This window comes from Talpa europaea (genome assembly GCF_964194135.1).
Source record: "Talpa europaea genome assembly, chromosome: 6".
Lineage (NCBI taxonomy): Eukaryota > Metazoa > Chordata > Mammalia > Eulipotyphla > Talpidae > Talpa > Talpa europaea.
The window spans coordinates 70,312,630-70,335,980 of record NC_140072.1 but is presented as its reverse complement, the minus strand read 5'-3'; the positions used below and the strand labels follow the sequence as shown (position 1 = coordinate 70,335,980).

Genomic DNA, 23,351 nt, shown 5'->3' with positions numbered 1-23,351 from the left:
TGAGCATTTCAGAGTAAACATTTTCAAATTCATTTGTTCTTCAGAGCCAAGGCAAAACCCCCTTATCATATTATAGCTCATCAAATTAGAATCAGTTAGGATTGTAGTTGAGAAATGAGAGAACCTTGTTAAGTAGTCACTTAGAAATCAACCTGTAACTTTTAAAGGTTAGCCAAACTAGATCAGACCTAAGAGGCACCCACTGAAACCTTAAAGAACATGACAAAACACAAAGTTCTTATTTTGGTGCTTATTTTCCCAAGAAGAACATTTCAGGACTACAAGATGTATATAGTTTGGGGCAAGAGTTGGGGAGAATATTATTTTTTGTCTATACCCTGACTTACTTACAGATGAAATATTAGGGTATCTGAGATTTACTTCAAAATAATCTGAGGGTGGGCCTCCACGGTGGTGCAGCGGGTTGAGCGCAGCGCTGTGAAGCTGTCTGCAGCCTCTGAAGTGCCGGTTCGATTCCCAGCTGGCCAGGTAGATTCCCTCATGGCGCGGCAGACCTCTCCTGTCTCGCCTGCTGCTCCCCTCAGCAGTGTACTTCAGTCCTTCTGCCTGTTCTGCTCCCTGCTTGATCTCTGGTGAATTCTCTCACCCTCCGCACCTCTGGCCTGTACCCCAGTGCTTGTATAAATAAATAAATCTTAAAAAAAAAAACCCTCATTAAATCATGGATTCTCTTTATAAAAAATAATAATAATTTGAGGGAATGAGTGGAAGTTCATGAACCAGGCTTGGCCCTGTGCTAGTCATTGTTGAAGCTGAGAGTGAGCTCAAGGGACTTCTTTGTGCTATTATTATTTCCATATATAATTGAAATAATTCCATTATTAATTATTAATTTAATGGAATTATTAAATAATTCCATTAATAAAAAATGCCAGGAAGTATATGTTTTGAATCACCTAAATTTCAACTCATAAATGTAATCCATTATGCAATAGTAGGAGAATTAGGAAATCTAGGTTTTCAACATCAATCAAAATGAATCCATGATTTTAAATTTAAATCAGGCTGAAAGAATTTTTGCTCAACATTTTGTTTTTAGGGAGCCTTGGATTTCTTTATAAAAGTTCAAGTTAGTTTGGGGGTGGGGGTATGCACATTTATAGTTTGTATGTCTTTTTCTTCCTCTATCTAAATTTTACAGGGCAAATTTAGTATTTAGACCTGGATAAATGGGAGTTCTTACAAGGTTCACATTTCTGATGCCATAATTCTTGCAAAAGCAGTTTGCTTATTTATTACATATCTATGCTAGGAGACAACAGGGGAAAAGAACAAAAACTGGGTTTTGTCAGGCTTTGGAAAACCACTTACTTTCAGTGCAACAGAGTAAAACATAGCAAGTTGATTATTCCATTTTTGAAGAATGTTCAAAGTCAGATTTTATAATGTCCTTATTCAAAAAAAATCCTTGCTTTGTGATTTATATCATGCCATATAATTGCCTTTACATATACTTCTGAATAATTTGGCATATTTACTCACTTTATGAGACTTGGACTAAAATGAATCAAAATAGTTACAACCATGCTTATTATTTTATAATTAAAAGATAGATGCAGAGTTTAATTGTCTCTCTCTTTCATTCTGTCATGCCAGGAAAATTATTACAAGTTAATTCGGGTGCCAAAGAGCAACTCTTTTTTGAAGCTCCAAGAGGCAAACGGCACATAATAAGACCTTCAGAGGTAATAATCATACACTCATCTTTTTAAAAAGAATTTCATAAAGATTTACTATGTTCATTTTAACAAATACTGTTCATTTCCATCCACTAATATTGGTTATATTTAGGGCCCTTAAGTTTGGTCATTTCTTAGGTCTGATCACTTAACCTGATTTCCTACTTTCTGAGGACACATGGATTTACTATACCATGGATGTAGCAATGTGAGCTGCCATCCTATTTTATTTTCCTGCCAAAGATAATGACTAAGCTAACAATTTCAATGTTACTGTCACTTTTCCATTTGACTTATCTTGCGCAAACTTTTATGTATGTAAATTTTGGAAACATACTTTCTCAATGTTTATTGTTTGTAATAATAATATCTTCTGCAGCAATAGGAGAAATTATTTTTCAAAACAAAAGCTATCCACTATATGACCATCCTGAAGTATCAAACTGATTTTCATGTTTTCCTCATGTTCTTAGCCACAGACATAATTTGTTAATTAGTTGAAAGCAAAACCTAGGTAAAAATTTTGAATCCATGATAATGGCCTTCTGGAAGCTCAGCAACCCAATGCTTTCACAGGATGACCTTGATGGCTAAAAGGCCATTGCCCAATTAAACACCAAAAGCATCCTCTTCATGCCAGGAGACAATCTGACTCATGTATTGTCTGTGTAACCTTTGATAAAAGAAAAGGAAATATTGCTTCCTCTGAGGGAAAGTGGCTAAAAGTGCCCACCTGAGGATGAGCATAAGGTTCTCTCTTGCTTCAGTTGGCCAGTAATAGAATCTCAGAATTGTAAAGTACTTCCAGAGACATTTGGACATGTGTCCCTTCATAATCTTTTCATTGTTCCCAAAGGAAATATATGCTCAGTGCACAAAAAATACAAGTTGTTATAGACGATGGCATGGTATTTAATGGAAATTGTCTACTGACCAATTGACCTTACTCCCCAGTTCCAATCAGTCATTTATCTCCAATCAGTCGTCATTTTAAGATTTTGGGCAGAGAAACATTTATGGCCTTGGGTGAGAGATATTTTTAATTATATCATCTTTCTCTGGATATCTGTTGAATGTGCTAGGCACTTTATCTACCTGCATTTTAATCCTTACTACAGCCCTGCATGACAGTTGTCAAAAGGAAAGTTCAAAGAGAGTAAGAAGATCATGCAACTGTCATTCCAATCTAGAGGAGTCTGTGTGGGACCCTGTGGCCTATACCATGGGTCTCTTGGATTTCTCCTGTGTATTAAAAGGTTATTTACATCACTTCACCTGGGTCCAAAAACAAGTGCACTGAAATGAAATGCAGTTTGACAAAATGACAGATAGGGGATGAGACCAGCTTGGCACAGATGAGAATTATAATGTAAAAGAATACACACTGGGGGGGCGGAGCAACATGGCGGCGAGGAGACGCTGCGAGTAAGATCTCCCATTAAAAAAGTTAATAGGGAAGAAAAGCGGGAGGTCCCAGTGAGAACTGGGACACGGAAGATAAACGGACGACTCCAGCAAACTACCCGAAGAAGAAAGTGGCCATAAAAGAGAACAAGAAGGGAGGAAAGCACAGAATCCTGCTCCCCTCCCCCACCCACAGAGTCAGCACTCTCCGACCGGCAGAGAGGAGGAAAAAAACAAACTAAAACGACCAACAAGAACAAACTACGCAGCAAGCGGGACTGTGAGTGGAAAGGAACTATTGCAGCCACCACACCCCGTGAACGGGAGCTGTGGAGAACCCTGCAGGATTCACCGCGGCGATGAGCGAACGGCTCCCGGCGCCATTAGAGAACAAAGAGACTCTGGAGGAGACCTGCACACAGCCCCGGGCCGGCCAGTAAGCTTGCGTGGAAAAGCAGCGCGCTTGGCGCACTTGAAAAGCAAACTCAGATCAGGATCGCGGCTGCCCAGGTCCCCGCGCCTGCGACCTAGGCTTGCGGGGAGATGCGCGGAGGCCCTCACTGGGATGAAAGTCCCTCACTGAGTGAGCAGGAACCAGGCACCCAGGCACAGGAGTGGGGTGCAAAAGGCACCATTCCCGCACCACTGAACTGGGCTACAGCCCACGTCCTGGACCTGAGGGCTTTGAACTGAGACCCGGGGCACGAAGTTTGGGGTGTGGGTTCTCCACGACGGTGGGGCACAAGGCAGACACAGCACCCCAAAGCCGTTGAGGTTTACCCTACCATTCCCGCTCTGTTCCCTGTCCCACGGGGTCGGGGGGGGGCGAAAAACAGCCCCCCAAGGACAATAGGAGAGATCTCTGGCGCCACCTAGCGACCAGAAAAAAAAAGTCACTAACACCCCATAGAACAGGGAAATTTCTTAAGACTGCTTGAAAAGGGCAGAAGGCTCCCGGAGGAGACAGTGGCCAGCTGGGAAGTTAGCCCACGCCAGGCCCCTTCCGACCAGCATTCTGAGCCCACAGAGGGAACAGGCACCCACGGCCGGGGCAGACCGGGCGCGCACAAGAGTGTGCCTGAAACCGGATGCTCAGGGACTGAGTCCCACGTTGCCATTTTAGAACAGGGACATTTCTTCAGTAAAGAATTCCTGAAACCAGCAGAAAGCTCCCTCAGAAGCCAGAGATGGCTCCTGGAGGAGCCAGAGGAGAGCGGAGAAGTTCACCCAAGATGCCGGCCAGTCCGAGCAACACAGTGTCCCAATGCATACGACAAATAAGAAAACAGACAGTAGGGAGTAGAAGAACCACACGCAACCTAGCAACTCCCCAGGAAAAAAGCACACCACAAAAAGAAAACCACCCCCCAGATTGCAACGACAGTAACTTGGAAGAACTTCTGAGACATCCAGAAAGAGAATTTAAAATTGCCGTGATTAAAAAAATGACACAACTCATAAAGAAAAACAATGATCAGAAGAAGGAAATTGAGTCCCTAAAGAGGGAAGCAAAAGAAACACAGGAGATCAAAGAATTAATGGAGGAACTAAAGAACTCTGGGAAAAGCAATGAAAGCAGAATAGAGGAAATGGAAAAACGAATAAGTACTCTTGAAGACACAGAAATAAAAAGAACCAAAACAGAAAAGGAAAGAGAAGTACGAAGGAAAAAGACCAAAGAAAGACTTCGGGTACTATCTGACTCCATGAGGAAAGGAAATATAAGAGTTATAGGAATTCCAGAAGGAGAGGAGAGAGATGTAGGAACAGAGAAAATATTCCAGGAGATAATTGAAGAGAACTTCCCAAACTTGAAGAAGGAGCGGAAAATTGATATACAAGAAGCAAAAAGAACACCAAACTTCCAAGACGAAAGGAAAAATACAGCAAGACACATAATAGTAAAGCTCCCAAGAATCCAGGACAAGGAAAAAATAATGAAGCTGACAAGAGGGAAGAAACAGATAACATTCAAAGGAAAACCAATCAGGCTGACATCAGACTTATCTGAAGAAACACTACGGGCAAGGAGAGAGTAGAGGGACATAGTCGACAGACTCCAAGAAAACAGATGCCAACCAAGAATACTCTATTTTGCAAAGCTCTCCTTCCTCTATGAAGAAAGAATAAGGACCTTCCCAGACAAAGAGAAACTCTGGAATTTCATTACGACTAACCCCCACTCCAAAAAATACTACAAGGAATCCTAAAGCCAGAACCTCAGAGGGACGAATAACAACGAAAGAAGGCCAAAAAAAAAAAAAAGTTATTAAAGAATAAATAAAATCAAAGGAAAGACAAACAAAATGGCAAATACAAAGGCTAACATATCAATATTAACTCTAAATGTAAATGGACTAAACTCTTCAATAAAAAGACACAGAGTTGCAGCCTGGATTAAGAAACAAAACCCAACCTTTTGCTGTCTCCAGGAAACACATTTAGCTACAAAAGATAAAAATAGGCTCAAAGTTAAAGGATGGAAAACAATCCTACAAGCAAATGGACCAAAAAAGAAAGCAGGAACAGCTATACTTATATCAGATAAAATAGACTTCAAACTCAAAAAAATAAAAAAAGACCCCAATGGTCACTACATTATGATCAAGGGGACAATACTTCAAGAAGAAATAACACTCATTAACATATACTCACCAAACGAAGGAACACCAAAATATATCAGACAACTATTGTCCTCTCTGAAAACAGACATCAGAGAAAACATATATGTAGTGGTAGACTTCAACACACCACTATCAACAATGGATAGATCAACAAGACAAAAAATAAGTAAAGAAACTAAAGCTCTAAATAAGGATCTAGAGTGCTTGGGCTTAACAGACATCTATAGAACACTAAACCCCCAAAAAATGGAGTACACATTTTTCTCAAGTGCACATGGATCATTCTCCAGGATCGATCACATACTGGGGCACAAGACAAACATCGACAGATACACCAAGATTGAAATCATATCAACCATCTTTTCTCACCATGAAGGCATCAAACTAGAAATAAACCATAAAAAGAAGGCAAGGAACTTTCCTACTTCATGGAGATTAAAAACCACACTACTGGTAGACCACTGGACTAATGAGGAGATCAAAGAAGAAATTAAAAAATTCTTTCAATTGAATGACAAGGAGGACATCAATATCCTAAATGTATGGGATGCAGCAAAAGCAGTAATAAGAGGAAAATATGTAGAAATAGAAGCTCACATCAAGAAACAAGAAAGAATTCAAAGAAACAACCTAATCTGGAAGCTCAAAGATCTAGAAAAAGAACAACAAAAAAACCCCAAAACCAGTAGAAGAAAAGAAATAATAAAAACCAAAGCAGAAATAAATGAAATTGAAACTAAAAAAAACAATCCAAAAGATAATGAAACCAAGAGCTGGTTCTTTGAAAAAATAAATAAAATAGACAAACCCCTAGCCAGGCTCACAAAGGAAAAAAGGGAGAAAGCACAAATAAACAGGATCACAAATGAAAGAGGAGAAATCACAACGGACACAGCAGAAATCAAAAGAATAATCAGTAACTACTATGAACAGTTATATGGAAACAAGTTCAACAATCTAGAGGAGATGGACAAATTCCTACAACTCTACAATCACCCAAAGCTAGATAAAGAAGAAATAGAACACCTAAACAGACCAATTACAATTAGCGAAATTGAAATGGTAATCAAAAACAAAAGCCCAGGACCTGATGGATTTACAAATGAATTCTACCAAACATTCAGAGACAAATTAGTGCCTATCCTTCACAAACTCTTTCAAAATATTGAGAAGGAAGGGACAATACCAAACACATTCTATGAAGCCAACATTACACTAATACCAAAACCAAACAAGGACAACACAAAAAAGGAAAACTACAGGCCAATCTCCCTAATGAACACTGATGCAAAAATCCTCAATAAAATTTTAGCTATCAGAATCCAACAATGTATCCATAAGATAATTCACCACGACCAAGTAGGATTCATTCCAGGGACACAGGGATGGTTCAACATCCGAAAATCAATCAACGTTATCCAACACATCAACAAAAAGAAATATAAAAACCATATGATAATATCAATAGATGCTGAGAAAGCTTTCAACAAAGTGCAACACGCATTCATGATAAAAACCCTTGAAATTCTTGGGATACAAGGAACATACCTCAACATCATAAAGGCCATCTATGACAAGCCAACAGCCAGTATCATTCTCAATGGTGAAAAGCTGAAAGCAATTCCATTAAAATCTGGAACAAGACAAGGATGTCCACTTTCACCACTGCTTTTCAATATAATACTGGAAGTCCTAGCCAGAGCAATAAGACAAGAGAAAGACATCCAAGGAATCCAAATAGGAAAAGAAGAAGTCAAACTATCACTATTTGCAGATGATATGATAATATACATAGAGAACCCCAAAAACTCCACAGAAAAACTAATTCAACTCATCAATCAGTTCAGTAAAGTAGCAGGATACAAAATCAACACGCAAAAGTCAGTAGCCTTCCTATATACAAACAATAAATCTGAAGAAGAAGAAATCAAAAAAAACATCCCTTTTATTATTGGAACAAAAAAAATCAAATATTTGGGAATAAATCTAACAAAAGAGGTAAAGGACCTATACAAAGAAAACTATAAAACACTGTTAAAAGAAATAGAAGAAGACACAAAGAAATGGAAAGACATCCCCTGCTCATGGATTGGAAGAATAAACATTATTAAAATGGCCATCCTACCAAAAGCAATATACAGATTCAGTGCTATTCCAATCAAAATTTCAATGCCATTCTTCAAAGAAATAGAACAATTATTGATGAAATTCATATGGAATCACAAAAAACCCCGAATAGCCAAAGCGCTCCTGAAAAAAAAAGAAGGGAATGGAGGCATCACACTCCCAGACTTCAAACTATACTACAAAGCCATAATCATCAAAACTGCATGGTATTGGAACAAGAACAGACACACTGACCAATTGAATCGAATAGAAAATCCAGAAATAAACCCACAGATTTATGGTCAACTAATCTTTGACAAAGGAGCAAAGACTATGCATTGGAGCAAAGAAAGTTTGTTCAATAAATGGTGCTGGGAAAACTGGGTCGCTACATGCAAAAGAATGAAGCTTGACCACTACCTCACACCATACACAAAAATCAACTGAAAATGGATTAAAGAACTAGACATAAGACCTGAAACCATAAAATATATAGAAGGAAATATAGGCGAAACACTACGTGATTTGCACATCAAAGACATCTTTACAGACACATCACCCAAAGCAGTGATAGTGAAGGCAAAGATCAACAGCTGGGACTACATCAAATTAAAGAGCTTCTGCACAGCAAAAGAGACAATAACAAAAACAAAGAGAAACCCCACCAACTGGGAGAACATTTTTGCACACAACACTAATGGTAGAGGATTGATCACAAAAATCTGCAAAGAGCTGATGAGACTCAACAACCACAAAGAAAATAATCCCGTCAAAAAATGGGCAGAAGAGCTAAAAAGAAACTTCTCTGAAGAGGAAATGCAAATGGCCAACAGGCATATGAAAAAATGTTCAACATCACTTGTCATCAGGGAAATGCAAATCAAAACTACCATGAGATACCATCTTACACCAGTGAGAATGGCACATATTAAAAAAACTAGCAACAACAAATGTCGGCGAGGGTGTGGAGAAAAAGGAACTCTTCTGCACTGTTGGTGGGAGTGCAAACTGGTCCAACCACTATGGAGAGCTGTGTGGAGATTTCTGGACCTACTAAACATAGAGCTTCCATATGATCTAGCAATTCCACTCCTAGGTATTTACCCAAAGGACACAGAAACATCAATTCCAAACAACACCTGCACCCCTATGTTTATAGCAGCACTATTTACAATAGCTAAGCTTTGGAAACAACCCAAATGCCCAAAAATAGATGACTGGATCAAGAAGATGTGGTACATATATACCATGGAATATTACTCAGCATTCAAAAAAGATAAACGCATGCAATTTGCAGCAACATGGATGGCGCTGGAAGGGATCATGCTCAGCGAAATAAGCCAAAAAGAAAAAGAAAAATACCGGATGGTCTTACTCATAGCAGGAATCTAGAATACTTAAATAAGGGACCAGAAAAATGAATAACTATAAGAAAGCGACAATCAAAATCAACAAAAAACTATGAACCAGAGACACTTTTTGGGGGGTGAGGGGCGGGAGGGGAGGGATTGGGGTCAGAATGGGGGGGTTGCAATTGTATGGGGAATATAAAAATAAAATTTATTATTTAAAAATAAATAAATAAATAAATAAATTCAGTTACAAAAAAAAAAAAAAAAAGAATACACACTGAAGGGAAATTGATGCTGTAAGTCTTCCCGAAGTGCAACTCTTGGCTCTGAAGAGTTAATTCGTCACTCCGTGGAGCGCATTTGTTATTCCAGTGGCTGTTCTCTGCTGTTGGTTGGGGAGTCCCTCCTGCTGGTGTTTCCTCTCCTTGGCCTCCTCAGTGTTGTCACTACTGACAGAACCAAAGGGAAGTTCATTGTGTTTTTGTTTTTTAAAGATTTATTTATTTATACAAGAACTGGGGTACAGGCCAGATGCGGGGGAGAGTAAGAGACAGAGTGGGGAACAGAACAGACAGACTGACGAAATACACTGCTGAGGGGAGCAGCAGGCAGGACAGGAGAGGTCTGCTGCGCTATGTAGGACCCTCGCTGGCCGGCTGGGCGGGATCCAACAGTGCTGCAGAGGCTGTGGACAGCTTCACAGAGCTGCACTTAACCGCCTGCACCACCAGGGGAGGCCCAGGAAGTTCATTGATTTAATCACCAGTGATAACTTGTATTGTCAGACCCTTCAATAGAATATGAAGGATTTTGAAAAGTTATTTCTTTTTTTTTTAAGAAATAGTCACAGTGACACTAATACAAACCTTACCTAGTAAACTATTAGTATAACAAATATTAAATGACCATTTAAGTCCATCTGATGCACATGGTACAGTTAATAGCAGCTTTCAATTAGAGGCCAGTTCCCTGGTATTCTAACTCCTCTACTTCCTAAGGAGGCTGTGATTTATGTGACTAACCCTCCATGGGCATCACTGCCTCCTCCACAAAATGATAATGACATCTGTGCCTGAAGCAAGGTGCTGAAAAAGAGACCCTTAGAAGACTCTCTCCCCATCTTAGATCAGTGTTTTTAATAAGTTTATTTAGGGCCTCTCTGGTGGTGCAAGGGGATAAGTCTCAGGCTATGAACCTATCCAAAGCCACTACAGCACAAGTTCTATCCCCAGCCAGGAAGCTAACCCACATGGTGCAGCAGATCTCTCCTGTCTTGCCTGCTGCTCCCCTCAGCAGTGTATTTCAGTACATCTGCCTATTCTGCTCCCCACTCTGTCCCTGATGAATCCTCTCACTCTCCTGCACGTCTGGCCTGTACCCCAGTTCTTCTATGCATAAATAAATAAATCTTTTGAAAAAAGCAAGTTTATTTACTTCTTTTGGGTTTTGTAGGTTAAAAGCATCGTTGTTAATGCTACATTTTTTTAAATTTTTATTTATTTTTATGTAGAAGAAATTGGTTGTAGGCCAGAGATGTGGGTTGAGAGGATTAACCAGACAGAGTGGAGAGCAGAACAGTTGGATTTACTGAAATACAATGCTGAGGGGAGCAGCAGGTGAGACTAGAGAGGTCTGCTGCACCTTGTGGGTCAGCTCCTTGGCCGGGAATCTAATTCAGGCTATAGTGATGATAGCTCTGAGACTTAACCCCTAGGCCACCAGGGAGACCCTTTAATGCTACATTTTAAATGCTATTTCTCTAACTTCTGAGTTAGACATTTCCTTCCCTTGGAGAGCACCATGTCCATATCAGTGTTCTATTGGGGGTGACTGCAGAAGAGTCAGACCAGCTCACCCCCCTTTCCTGCCTGGACAGTGACGCCAGGGAAATTGCCACTTAGAGAGTGGCATCAGAGACAGACAAGGAGGATCTCAGTAATGGAATTTTTTCAGTAGCCAGAAAACCTGCTTCCAGAATCAGCATGGGTTGTTCCCTGCCTCTTTCTGTGAAGGTCATTTCAGGATGTCATAAGATGCTAGGTGACTTTTACTTACACATAAGAAAACTGAGGTAATTGCTGGGGAAAATCTCAGGTCACCTCAGCCTCTGGCCTTACCTGAGGAACTCAAGTCACCAGATTAGTCACTACTTGTTGGTTCCCATTCTGTGTGTATCCAGAAGAAATCTAGAACATTAAATGAGCAGAAATTTCACGACTAAAATCTGGTAGCTTCTCCCCACATAGTGACCGAAATCTTAGCTGCATCTTTATCACATCATTTCGCTTCTAAGCAGTGACAGCAAAACAGAAAACAATGGAAATGAAGACAAGGTACATTGGCAACATGCAAAGCAGTTTCCAAATCCAAAGAGAACAATCCCGTTCTGAATTTTAGCTAATTCGCTGATGATATATTTTACAGGCTTTTAAGAGGTTCTTTGTCTAAAGAAACTATAATGCTGAGATGTACTAGAAAATCTTGGATGAAGGTAAATGAGATCAAACCCCCAGGGAGGCCTAATGCAGTGTTGTTGTTATTATTCTATTTTTTTTTTAATAGAGGCATGTTTTTATTTATTTATTTTATTTGTTTGTTTGTTTTGTTTATACATGCACTGGGTACAGTCAGAAGCGCGGGAGGGTGAGAGAATTCACCAGAGCCAGAGCGGGGAGCAGAGCAGGCAGAAGGACTGAAGTACACTGCTGAGGGGAGCAGCGGGGGGGCAGGAGAGGTCTGCGCACCATGTGGGACCCTCCTCCGGTGGCCGGGGAGTACCCGGGGATCGAATCGGCGCCGCAGAGGCTGCAGGCAGCTTTGCAACCCAGCGCTCAACCGCTGCGCCACCGGGGAGGCCCTATTATTCTATTTTTTTAAGGAAAGAAAAGCTTTGATTTTTACCGGAATTTAGCCTATGCAAGCTGCCAATATTCTAACTATGAATTTCAGACAAAACAGTTTTTTTTTATTTTATATATTTTTTACATCATTTTTGCACAATGTATGCATTTTCATCTTGGTTATAGTCCCCATACAATCCCCTCCCTTATTTTGACCCTAATTCCACCCCCCAAGTATGTCAGACAAAAGAGCTTTAAAGGATAAAATATATATACATGACAATACAATATGAACAGTTCCATATTTTTAAGGTAGTCTCTTTAGAGCATAAAGGATAGTAAAGTAGCTATAGAACCTTATTACGCTTTCCTCCAAGGAAGTAGTCCTTTTAAAAAAAAAGTCCTGTCTTACAACTTTTTTAAACAGTTGCTAAATGATTGGCCACAATGTGCTCAATCTTGCTGAATCGTTCTCATTTGGGAACAACTTTGCCCCCTTCGCCTCCCCCAGGAACATTGGACAAAGTCTGGGGGCATCTTGGGGAGGGGGTGCTACTGATATCCAGTGAGTGGAAGACAGGGATGTTGCTAAATATACTACCACACACAGGACTGCCCTGACAAAGAATTATCCAGCCCCAAATCTGAGTAGTGCTGAGCTTGAAAGACACTGATTTTGTTTATGTTTTATATAAAGATAAATAGGTAAGAACTGAAAACCTTTATCATTTTCAAGTTTCCACAATTCCAAACTGTTCATTTTATCAAGAAAAAACTATCTGGCAATTTGACAACAGTGCTGGTTTATTACATGTGACCACTGTAAAACTGCAGCTTAGATGGTGGGCCTCAGCACATAGAACTAATGCCCAGTGTTGTTGGCCACGGTGCCATCTCTTCAGCCACAAAGCATTTCTTTTAAATGAAACAGAAAGATCTCCAGATTATGCCAAAGTATAGTCATTTTCTTTACTTTTCAGATTGAGAAGATAGAGTGGGACACGTGGACATGTGTGCTGGGCCCCACGTGTGAGGGGATCTGGCCAGCACATAGCGATGTCACCGATGTGAATGCTGCCAGTCTCACCAAAGACTGTTCCCTTTTAGCCACTGGAGATGACTTCGGTTTTGTTAAGCTGTTTTCATATCCTGTCAAGGTAATATTGCCTGTTTATTACATATACTTGCTCAGTCTCATTAATAACCCCAAATTTATTGTATCTAAGTAGATTTTTAAATATTGAAGACACAAGCAGTCATGCTACTTAGAGTGTCATTTTGATTTATGCTATATAAAAATCTTCATGATTATCATTACTGATTTGGGTCAGATTTCATTGCATAGATTTCTCCTGGAAAAGCCATCAGTGGTTATCAAATCCAACACCTCACAAACTGCAAAGTAAGGATTTTCTTTACAGCATCTCAGACTGCTACCTTTTGAACTTGTACTAGCACACGTCCAGAGATGAGGAACTTACTACCTCACAAAACAGCCCGATTCATTTTTAAGTAGCTTCAATTGTAAAAATGTTTTGCATTGGCTACACAATTGAATCATAGGTGTCATTTGCCAGAATATTCAGGTTATCACCATCCTGTGCTTATACAGTTGATTTTGTCAATTCTGGGCACAGAACTTTATGTCTGTACATCATAAAATTTATCTGTTTTATTTAATCCCATTCTAACAATCTTCAACATCTCCTTAGTACTTTTTCAATGTATGTATTCTTCTTCTAGTGTCACACATACTCTGATTTCACAAGAGTGAGTTCTAAATCATGGAAAGACTAGAACAACCAAACATCACACCAGGAGCCTCTATTCAACTTGACATTCAGTTTGTTAATGCATGTATTTAGTTACAGTTCTTCAGTCAGTCCCAGACATTTAGATCTATCTGACTTTATTCTTATGGAGCTTACATTTCTGATCCCAAGCCAACTCAGCATCATGAAAGGCCTGGCAAATGTCTTGCTAAAAACCAGATTGATAGTGTCTCTGGTATCCCTAATCTCTCTAACCAACCAACCAATTAAAGACATGTGGTGAGTTCACAGTGAAGCCCTGTGGCTGCCTTGTAATCATTGCTTCCTCTTCCAAGTACTTATTGACCTTCTGTGTAATAATTCACCCTACAATTTTCCAGGGATTGCATCAACTCATGAATCAATATTTGCCAGAGTTTGTTTTCCCTCTTGGATACAGGAATCTTTTATGTTTTATGCCACCTCTGCTGTTTTCTGAACTTCTCCGTTTTAGTGGTATTATTTCTGTGGCCACATTTGAAGGTGCCTTTACTCATGGAAATGAGCTCTGATTTTCCCTTTCTGGTTTGAAGTGCATTCTTTGTGATAGAAGAGATAAGTAAATCTGCTTCAGTTCATTTTAAGCCACTTAATCTAAGAAGTGTTCCTAACTTCTCTATTTTTCTTCTAGCCTTAAATGTATCTTTAAAAACCTTTTTCACCTGTCTTAGTTTTTGACTGTAGCATTCCTGAAACTACAGTAAGAGTTGTCCGTGCAAGACATATTCATCCTGCTTGATCCAGAAGGATGTCCTATTCATCCCTGGTTATTTGCTCCTTCTCACCTCACTCAAATGCACTGGCTCGTTCTGTAGCCACTTTGGTTTTTTTAGACATTTTCCTCTTTCCTTCTTCATTTGTTGACATCTGGTCAGATAGTAATTTGGGATAGCCTTATAGACTACACACTTCTGATTATGTCCAGCATTCCCTTTAATGACCATCTCAAATTCCAAAGCCACCTGGTGGCCTCTCCCCATTGCCCATCACTTCACTATCACCTCCCAACCCTTCCTACTTGGTCAGAGTTCAGTTCTAAGTAGCAGCTTTCCTTGCTGCTTCTACATTTTCTCAAATAAGATTGCTTGCAAGACAAGTCAAAACTTAGTATTCCCTGGCTTTGGAAGAGTAAGATTTTGCAGGGATTTAGATGGCCTAAGTCCTCATAGTTTACTGCATCTTGCCACTGTAGCAGGTGTGCTGTTGGTCTTGGGAATCCATCATCCACACCCAGTCTGGCCAGCCAGGATGTCTAGAGCAGTAATTTCAAGTTTTGCTCCTCAGATTCCCGGAATTCCAAGGAGAGTCCTCGGGGACACCTCAGGAAACAAGTTTCCACCTTGCCTTCAACCAGAATTGCTCTCTGTTATATTTTATATGTTGGGCATCTGTGCAAAACTTTTTCCCATATTTTGTTATGGAGCTTTTCAAGCAAATAGAGAAGTTGAAAGCAGAAGTCCTAGAATCCCATTACCTGGAGTCTGTAATTCAGAGTAAATTATAGATATCAGGAGACATGTCACTGAATATTTCAACATGCTTATAATTTCCTAGAGTTCAAGATTTGTTTATGATAATTTTTAAATTAAGTTTATATGCTACAGTTGAAACAAATTTTAAGGTTCCCTTTTCAAGAGCTTTCCCAAGCACATATATCTATGTAATCCAAACACCTGTGAGGATACATTATCACCTCCCCCAGGAATTTTTCTCATGTTCCTTCTGGATCAGTCTCTACTCCCACTCCACCCTCAGATTAAAAAAAAAATTTCAATGTTTTTAACCATGATTGATTTTACCTGTTCCAGACCTTTATTTAAATGGGTAATCAAGTAAGTACTGTTTTGTGTCTGAATTTTTTCACTTAGAATGTTCAAGGTTTAGCCATGTTATGTGATAGTAGGCTGTTCCTTTATATAGTTGAGTGGAACTTCATTGCATGGCTATAATGGGCTTGGTTTTCCATACAGCTATCAACAGACACAAGCTTTTCTAGTGTTTGGTTGTAAGGAAGCTGCTGTGAATATTTTTGGAAAGTCTTTGTGGATGTGTTTTTGTTCTCTTGAGTAAATACATAGGAGTGGAATTTCTAGGTCATAGGAGGTAAATGAATGTTTAAGGGTTTAAGAAACTGTCAGACCTTTTTCCAAAGTGCTTTTGCTTTTAAAGATTTTTTATTTATTTATTTATACAAGCACTGGGTATAGTCAGAAGCGCGGGAGGGTGAGAGGATTCACCCGAGCCAGAGCAGGGAGCAGAGCAGGCAGAAGGACCAAAGTACTCTGCTGAGGGGAGCTACAGGCGGCAGAAGTCTGCGCGCCGTGTGGGACCCTCACCGGCGGCCAGGGATCAAACTGGCGCTGCAAAGGCTGCGAGCAGCTTCTCAGCCCAGCGCTCAACTGCTGCACCACCAGGGGAGGCCCCCAAAGTGCTTTTATCATTTTAAATTCCCACCAAAAACATGAGAGGTCCAGTTGCCAATATTTTCTTATGTCAGACTTATAAAATTTAGCTGTCCTGGAGGGGTGTGGGGAGGGAAGCTCATTGTCTTTCCCTGATGATACTGAGCACTTTTAATTTGCTCATTTGGCCTTTGTGAAGGGTTTGTAAAAATCTTTGGTCTATTATTTTATGCTGGATTGTTTAATCTTTTTACTCTTAAATTCTGCGTGCTAAGATTTAAAGAAATAGGTTCATAGTATAAAAACATTTGAAAGCCCCTGGTCAATACAAATCCTTTGGTAATATTTCTTCTCTCCCTTATTTACTTACATTTTATTTTTATTTTTAATTTTTTTTGAAATCACACTGGTTTACAGTATTGTTTGTATTTTAGAGGTATAGGACCTCCCCTTACTTAATCTTAAATGTAACTTTCCTCTGCTTTCTCACTTCTTTTTAAATTGAGATATAATTGATATATAACATTATATTTCATGTGTACAACATAATAATTCAATATTTGTTTATTTTGTAAAATAGTCACCATGATTAAGTCTAGTTAACATTCATCACTACAGAAGATTAGTTTTTTTTCTTGTAAGAACTTTTAAAGTCTACTCTCTTAGCAACTTTCAAATATGCAATGCAATATTAACTATAGTTACTGTGTTGTACATTATATTCCCAGGACTTCTTTATTGTATAACTTGGAAGTTTGTACCTTTTGACTATCTTCACTTACTTTCTAATTCCTCACTCCCTCCTTTTTGTCTTTTCCAATCTGATTTTTGGGTCATACTTTCCCCCCCAAATTCTTGGACCCCAGGATAATGAATATTTCCAGATGTGTAGTTCCATTGCTCCAACTGCTCTTCCTGGTCTGTTGAACAAAGTTCACCTTCCATTATGGGCTGGAGGTTTATGTCCCTGCCAAAATCAGTATTTTGAAGTCCTAGCCCTCTTTATGATCTCCCCTGCTTGGATACGGGGCCCTTTAATGGAAATGATTAAGGTTAAATGGGTCCTAAATTTGAGATCCTGAACAGAATTTGTATCCTTAAAAGAAGAGACATCAGATAGCTTAATCTCTCTGATTATACACACACACCCATGGAGAAGTCAGGTGAACCCCCAGTGAGAAGCCAGTATGTACAAGCCAGAAGGAGCCCTTACCAGGAATCATACTGGCTGGCATCTTGATCTTAGATTTCCCAACCTCCAGAACGATGAGAAATAAGCCCCTGTTGCTATTGTTTTTGCCACCCTGCATGTGATGTTTTGGTTTGGCAGCCCAAATAGATTAAGACACCATCCTATTCTAGCACTGAGCTTGTGTCACCAAGTCCTGGTGATGCCTATGAGAGATTACCACCACACAACTCACTCTCTGCCCGAAATTCAATTCTGTTTGTTATACTCGAAGATCATGTCTTTCTCCTGAACTTTATCTTCTTCCTGTGAGTTACTATGCATCTCATCCAGGGATTTTTCTTTCTTAATGACAAACATGTGTCCTTAAAATACTTTTAGGGTTTAAATCTATCTTGATGACATCTAGACCCCTGACAATCACATTGTTTCCAGCCTCCATGAAATAGACTGTGCTTTACCGAAACCCACCTGCTTTTCTAGTGCCTTAAGCCACGTATCCGAAAACCTAATTCTGTCCTTCAACACCATCTACATAGCTAATCGCTTCCCACAGCCTCCCTTCCATCCCAAAGCTGTGCCCTTCTTCTGTACCAGACTGATTAAAATAGCTCCAGTTTTATTGAGATATAATTGACATACAGCACTATGTAAGTTGAAGGGGTACAATATACTGACTTGACTTACATAAGTTTAGTTAATATGTATTGCATTCTATAGATACAAGAAAAATCAACTTTCGTGATGCATACCTGGACCCTGTATAATGTTATAAAGCAATATTACTCCATAAAAAATTGAATTCAAAAAGCGTTTTTTTTTTCCTGGTCCCTTATTTAGGTTTTTTAAATAAGGAGTGAGACCATCTGGTATTTTTCTTTTTCTTTCTGGCTTATTTCGCTGAGCATGATCCCTTCCAGCTCCATCCATGTTGCTGCAAATTACATGAGTTTATTTTTTTTGATTGCTGAGTAATATTCCATTGTGTACATGTACCACATCTTAAAGTAAAAATCAAAATCAGCAAGCAACTATGGGCCAGAGACACATTACAGGGAGGGGGAGGAGGGAGTGGGATCAAAACAAGGGGAGCAGGTGGGAATTGTGTGGGGACTATGACCAGGATGAAGATGCATACATTGTACAAAAATGAAAAATGATGTAAAAAATACATAAAATTAATGGGCCTCCCCGGTGGCGCAAGGGTTGAGTGCTGGGTTGTGAAGCTGCCCTCAGCCTCTGCAGCACTGGTTCGATCCCCGGCTGCTCCCCTGCCACCAGAGGAGGGTCCCGCATGGTGTGCAGACCTCTCCTGCCGCCCGCTGCTCCCCTCAGCAGTGTACTTCGGTCCTTCTGCCTGCTCTGCTCCCCACTCTGGCTCTGAATTCTCTCACCCTCCCGCGTTTCTGACTGTACCCAGTGCTTGTATAAATAAATAAATAAATCTTTAAATATATATATATATAAAATTAAAAAATAATAATAAATTTTAAAAAGTGTTTTTTTTTTCCGGTGGTGAGAACTTTTAGGGTGTCCCATCTCAGCAGTGTGCAGATACACAACACAGCAGTGTTAGCTACAGTCGTCACTTTGTGCATTACGTTCCCACTGCCCTCTTCTCTTGTATCTGGATGTTTGTACATTTGCCACCTTTTGTTTACATTTAAAAAAACCCAACTTCAAGTTCTTTAGTTTCCTTTGCAGAACATCAAAATTCTAGAGAATTGTTCTTTTCAAAAGGAACCTTACATTTCAAATTTTTATTTGTAGGAAAGTTACATGAAGTATTGTGAACGTGAGGAGAGCTTTCATAACTTTCATCATATTATGGGGAATTTCTTACTTAAAAGCAGTTAACAAGCAGCGTTGTAGAGACATATCCCAGGCTCTCTATTCTTTGATGGCTCGGTAGATGAGACTTGTGGCGTGAGCTCTAATGAGTATAACAAAAGTATGCAGTTTGGCAACATCCCCGATGCCTCTTTCTCCTGGGAGAGCTGCATATTTCCTGGAACCTTCTAGTGACTGTGAATTCCCTTTATTGTTAATGGAGCAATGATCTTATTTCCCTATTCTGAGAATCTTGAATCACCCCGTGCTAGAAGAATCTCTGCTTTGTTGAAAAGCTGCAGCAACTGACCAGAATTTTCCCTCATTCTCCTCTGTGTCACTTTCTTTCCCTTTGCAGCCTAATTCTGATCACCTTAGACTGTGTTTCCCCTGACCCTTTGTGTTTGGATTCTTTCTTCCACTCTGTTAGAAGCCCTGTGTCCCCTCATGTGAGTAAAGAGAGGCATTTCTCAAACACTCTTCTTTCCCCTGTAGAAACCAGCTTGCCTTCGTGGTAGACGTGATGGGTGGGTTCCTGTTCCCAGCAGGACATGTGGTGTAGCCGCTGTGCATGTCCTCTTTGTTTCATGCACCCGCCTCTCGCGTGATCACCCCGTGGTTTCCCTGAGAGCTCACTGTGTGGCTTTCTTATTCACTAGCAAATTAGTGGCCCTGGCAGACTTCCTGGAAATGCTGCCTGCCTATCTACTACCCTAATCTCTCTAGACTCAGTGCTGCTACGGAGTGGATACTTCCACTCTGCAGTCAGATAGGGGTCAGCCAAGCATAGAGAGATGTTGCTTAAGATTAGTTCGCAGTCACGCACTCTGCTGCACCTGTCACCTGCCCTGTGGTGGGGCCGGGTTCTTTTTCCCCAGCAGGCCAGTGCAAAGCCCTCTGGAAGTCTCCTAGCAATTATTGCATAAAATTTTCATCTGGGACACCCAACCCTCTCATGACCACAGAAAGTGCACGAGGCTTCCCACATTGCGTAAGGTATTCCCTGGGAGTCGCTGAGAGGACGGAAAAACTCCCTCTTTAAGAGCCCCCACCCAGCTGTTTTTGCCAGTCTGTGGTTCATGGGCCAAAAATAGAAGCTGGTTTCTGGTGGCAGCCCTGGCTTCCCACCACTTGTCAGGACCGCCCCAGAGCAAGCAGCTGACTCACATCCCCCCTGGTCCTCTCCTACCTGGAGGGCTAGACAGCGTGGCCTGGGCACAACCGCTCTGAAGAACTTTTAGTAATTACTAATAAATTGGGCTCTGCTTATTTGGTTGATGGTTGAAAAGGAGCTTACTTTGATTTTAAATCAGTTATTTGAGTATTTCTAGTATTAGAAATTGTTTCTTCTGTCTGTGGCAGAAACTGCTATCTATTTTTTAAATGTCACATGCAATTTTGCAGCAACATGGATGGCGCTGGAAGGGATCGTGCTCAGCGAAATAAGCCAGAAAGAAAAAGAAAAATACCGGATGGTCTCACTCATAGCAGGAATCTAGAAAACTTAAATAAGGGACCAGAAAAAAGAATAACTATAAGAAAGTAAAAATCAAAATCAACAAACAGCTATGAACCAGAGACACTCTATGGGGGTAGGGGGCGGGGAGGGGAGGGATTGGGGTCAAAATAAGGGGGTTGCAATTATATGGGGAATATAAAAATAAAATTTATAATAAAAAAATATAAATGTCACTTGAGGTTCCAATTATAAGAAGACTCTTGCTCTTCTGTCATGACCTGGGCTGTGGTACAAAAGTCACTGTGGGGAATGATTGGGAAAGTACTTCTGATCTCAAATATCAGCTAGACTCACATCAGCAATGTACATTTGAGACCTGTGGAGAAGCCATGTTTGGTATTGGAGAAGAAACAAATTCTTTATAATTCTGTAGGCTCCCAGAAATAGGTTCTGTAGTCAAGCATTTCACCCATTTCCTCACAAACTATTTATTGAGGAACTATAATGAGTCAGATAATGTTTTATGGAAAAGGATCAAATCCCTGCCCTCACAGTACTTGTCATTCTAGGGAAATGTAGGGCAATTCCTGCTTAAATGAGCTGTTTCATTTGTGTCTAGTAGGAGCCACCCTAGAAAATAACATGGGTGAGATAGTACAGATACAGAGATAATGAGGGTCCAGAAGGTATCCTCACTGATTCTGGTTTTACAGGGCCAGCATGCAAGATTCAAGAAATACGTGGGACATAGCGCACATGTCACCAATGTGAGGTGGCTGCACAATGACTCGGTGCTGCTCACAGTAGGTGGTGCTGACACAGCCTTGATGATCTGGACAAGGGAGTTTGTGGGGACCCAGGAGAGCAAACTGGTAGACAGTGAGGAGTCAGACACTGATGCTGAAGAAGATGGAGGTGAGCCCCAACTGCATGCACAGCTGCACCTTCCTTCACAGCCTCCTGCGCTCTGCATACCAACTCCCTCTCCCATCTCTTTCTCTTATTTGAGGCTATGACAGTGACGTGGCTCGAGAGAAGGCTGTTGACTACACCACCAAGATCTATGCTGTGAGCATCAGGGAGATGGAAGGCACCAAGCCACACCAGCAACTGAAAGAAGTTTCAGTGGAGGAAAGGTATGATGGCACCAGGTTTGTCTGCATTTATGATACCTGATGACAAGAAGCTCGTTTCAAGTACAATGCATTTCCTATGCCCTCAATGTCACTGAGCTAGTCTTTAATGTATATGCACAATCTTCACCTGCATACAGGCTTATACTGGGGCAACTGCCCACTGGTCTCTCTGTGTGTGGCAAAGGGTAGATCCCACTTGGCAGATGTTGGTTATGGAAAATGCTTGAATAGACATGAGATTTGGTTAGATCAGGCTTCCTTTTGCCCAGAGAGGATATTGGAATACCCAAAAACTATCCTGAACCTGATGGCTGACAAGAGAGTGCACGACTGAAATAGTAGGACAGCAGACTCCTGAGGCCTGGAGGAGTAGTTGTGGATTGTGAAAAGTAGTCTTCCATTGTAACCAGAGTCCGTGTTACATGCAGCAGTTGGTGTACCTTCTCTTACTGTATCTTTTCCTACCCAGATTTGTTCATATGGGTGGGTTTGGGGGTTCCATGCTTACCCAATTTGATTTTGTTTCCTTGGATCCTATATATAGAAAGAAAGGTTCTTTCTTTCTTATTTTAAATGTGCCATTGTAAGAATTGACATGATAGAGAAATTTTCAAACACTTAAACATTTTGGGGGAAAAAATTCAGAATTACTACATTTACTTAATTTACCGTATTCATAGTAGGGAGGATATTTAATGAATAAAAACTAACATGGTAAGAGAATTTTATAGATCTCAAAGATGTTTTCAGAATTCTCTGTGGGCTCTTCAGATTGACCTGGATTCAGTGTTCTTAAGTACCCTGGTGCCATGTATAATTCATGAGATTCAAATTGTTTTTTCATCATGGCTTTCAGCCTGATAACTATTTAATATATCTAATGTATTACCTCTTACAAAGAAACATCATTCCCCCTCCTGTTTCAGTACTATGCTAGATGTTAAAATCATGTTACATAAATGGTGGGTGTGCTGTGGGCAAGAGGACTGTATCTGATGTGAAAATCCCTAATCCTACCTGCCATCTTTCTTAGATGTTAATGTGAAGGTTCAGAATTCTCTTTTGATTAAAAAAAAAAAGTAGAGATTTTACCATAATAGTCTATAATGTAGAGGATTTTGCTTGCAACATGGTATTTTAATGGCCACAAAGAAGAAATATTTTAAATGACCAAATTCTAAAAAAAAAGGGAAAATGAAAGGGTCATATGCACAAGAGTGCATGAATAAGCCTCCCCCTTGAATGATCCATTCTGAAAAGGACATTTGGCCTAAATTAAACTGCAGCTGCTTTCTAACCTGAACTCGGGCTTGCCCAAACCTTTACTAGTCTTGGTGTCTCTCTGGGCAGGTATGTAAAAATTCCATGTGTGCTCAATGTAGGAAGAGGTGGTAATGTCAAGAGTAGAGAGAACCATACACTTTTCAGAATTTAAATTTTAAAATTAAATTATTTAAAGTTTTTTTAAAATTAAAAGCTACAGGGCCTCCCCAGTGGC

At 40.2% G+C, this 23,351-nt stretch overlaps 1 protein-coding gene across 4 annotated transcripts in view; it reads left to right on the top strand.

The window, feature by feature from the left end:
• The window catches only part of EML6 (EMAP like 6), a gene marked incomplete at its 3' end in the record, with an annotated part of 309,679 nt that overhangs the window by 242,467 nt on the left and 43,861 nt on the right, over positions 1–23,351 (top strand). For 2 of the 4 annotated variants that reach the window (XM_084234453.1, XM_084234451.1), the window contains exons 24-27: positions 1,618–1,706; positions 13,007–13,183; positions 21,431–21,632; positions 21,727–21,853. In XM_084234453.1, the coding sequence (XP_084090579.1) occupies positions 1,618–1,706; positions 13,007–13,183; positions 21,431–21,632; positions 21,727–21,853 (595 nt within the window). Of the gene's footprint in view, positions 1–1,617; positions 1,707–13,006; positions 13,184–21,430; positions 21,633–21,726; positions 21,869–23,351 lie in introns of all 4 variants that reach the window. The other 2 variants (XM_084234452.1, XM_084234450.1) reach the window with 1 other exon arrangement.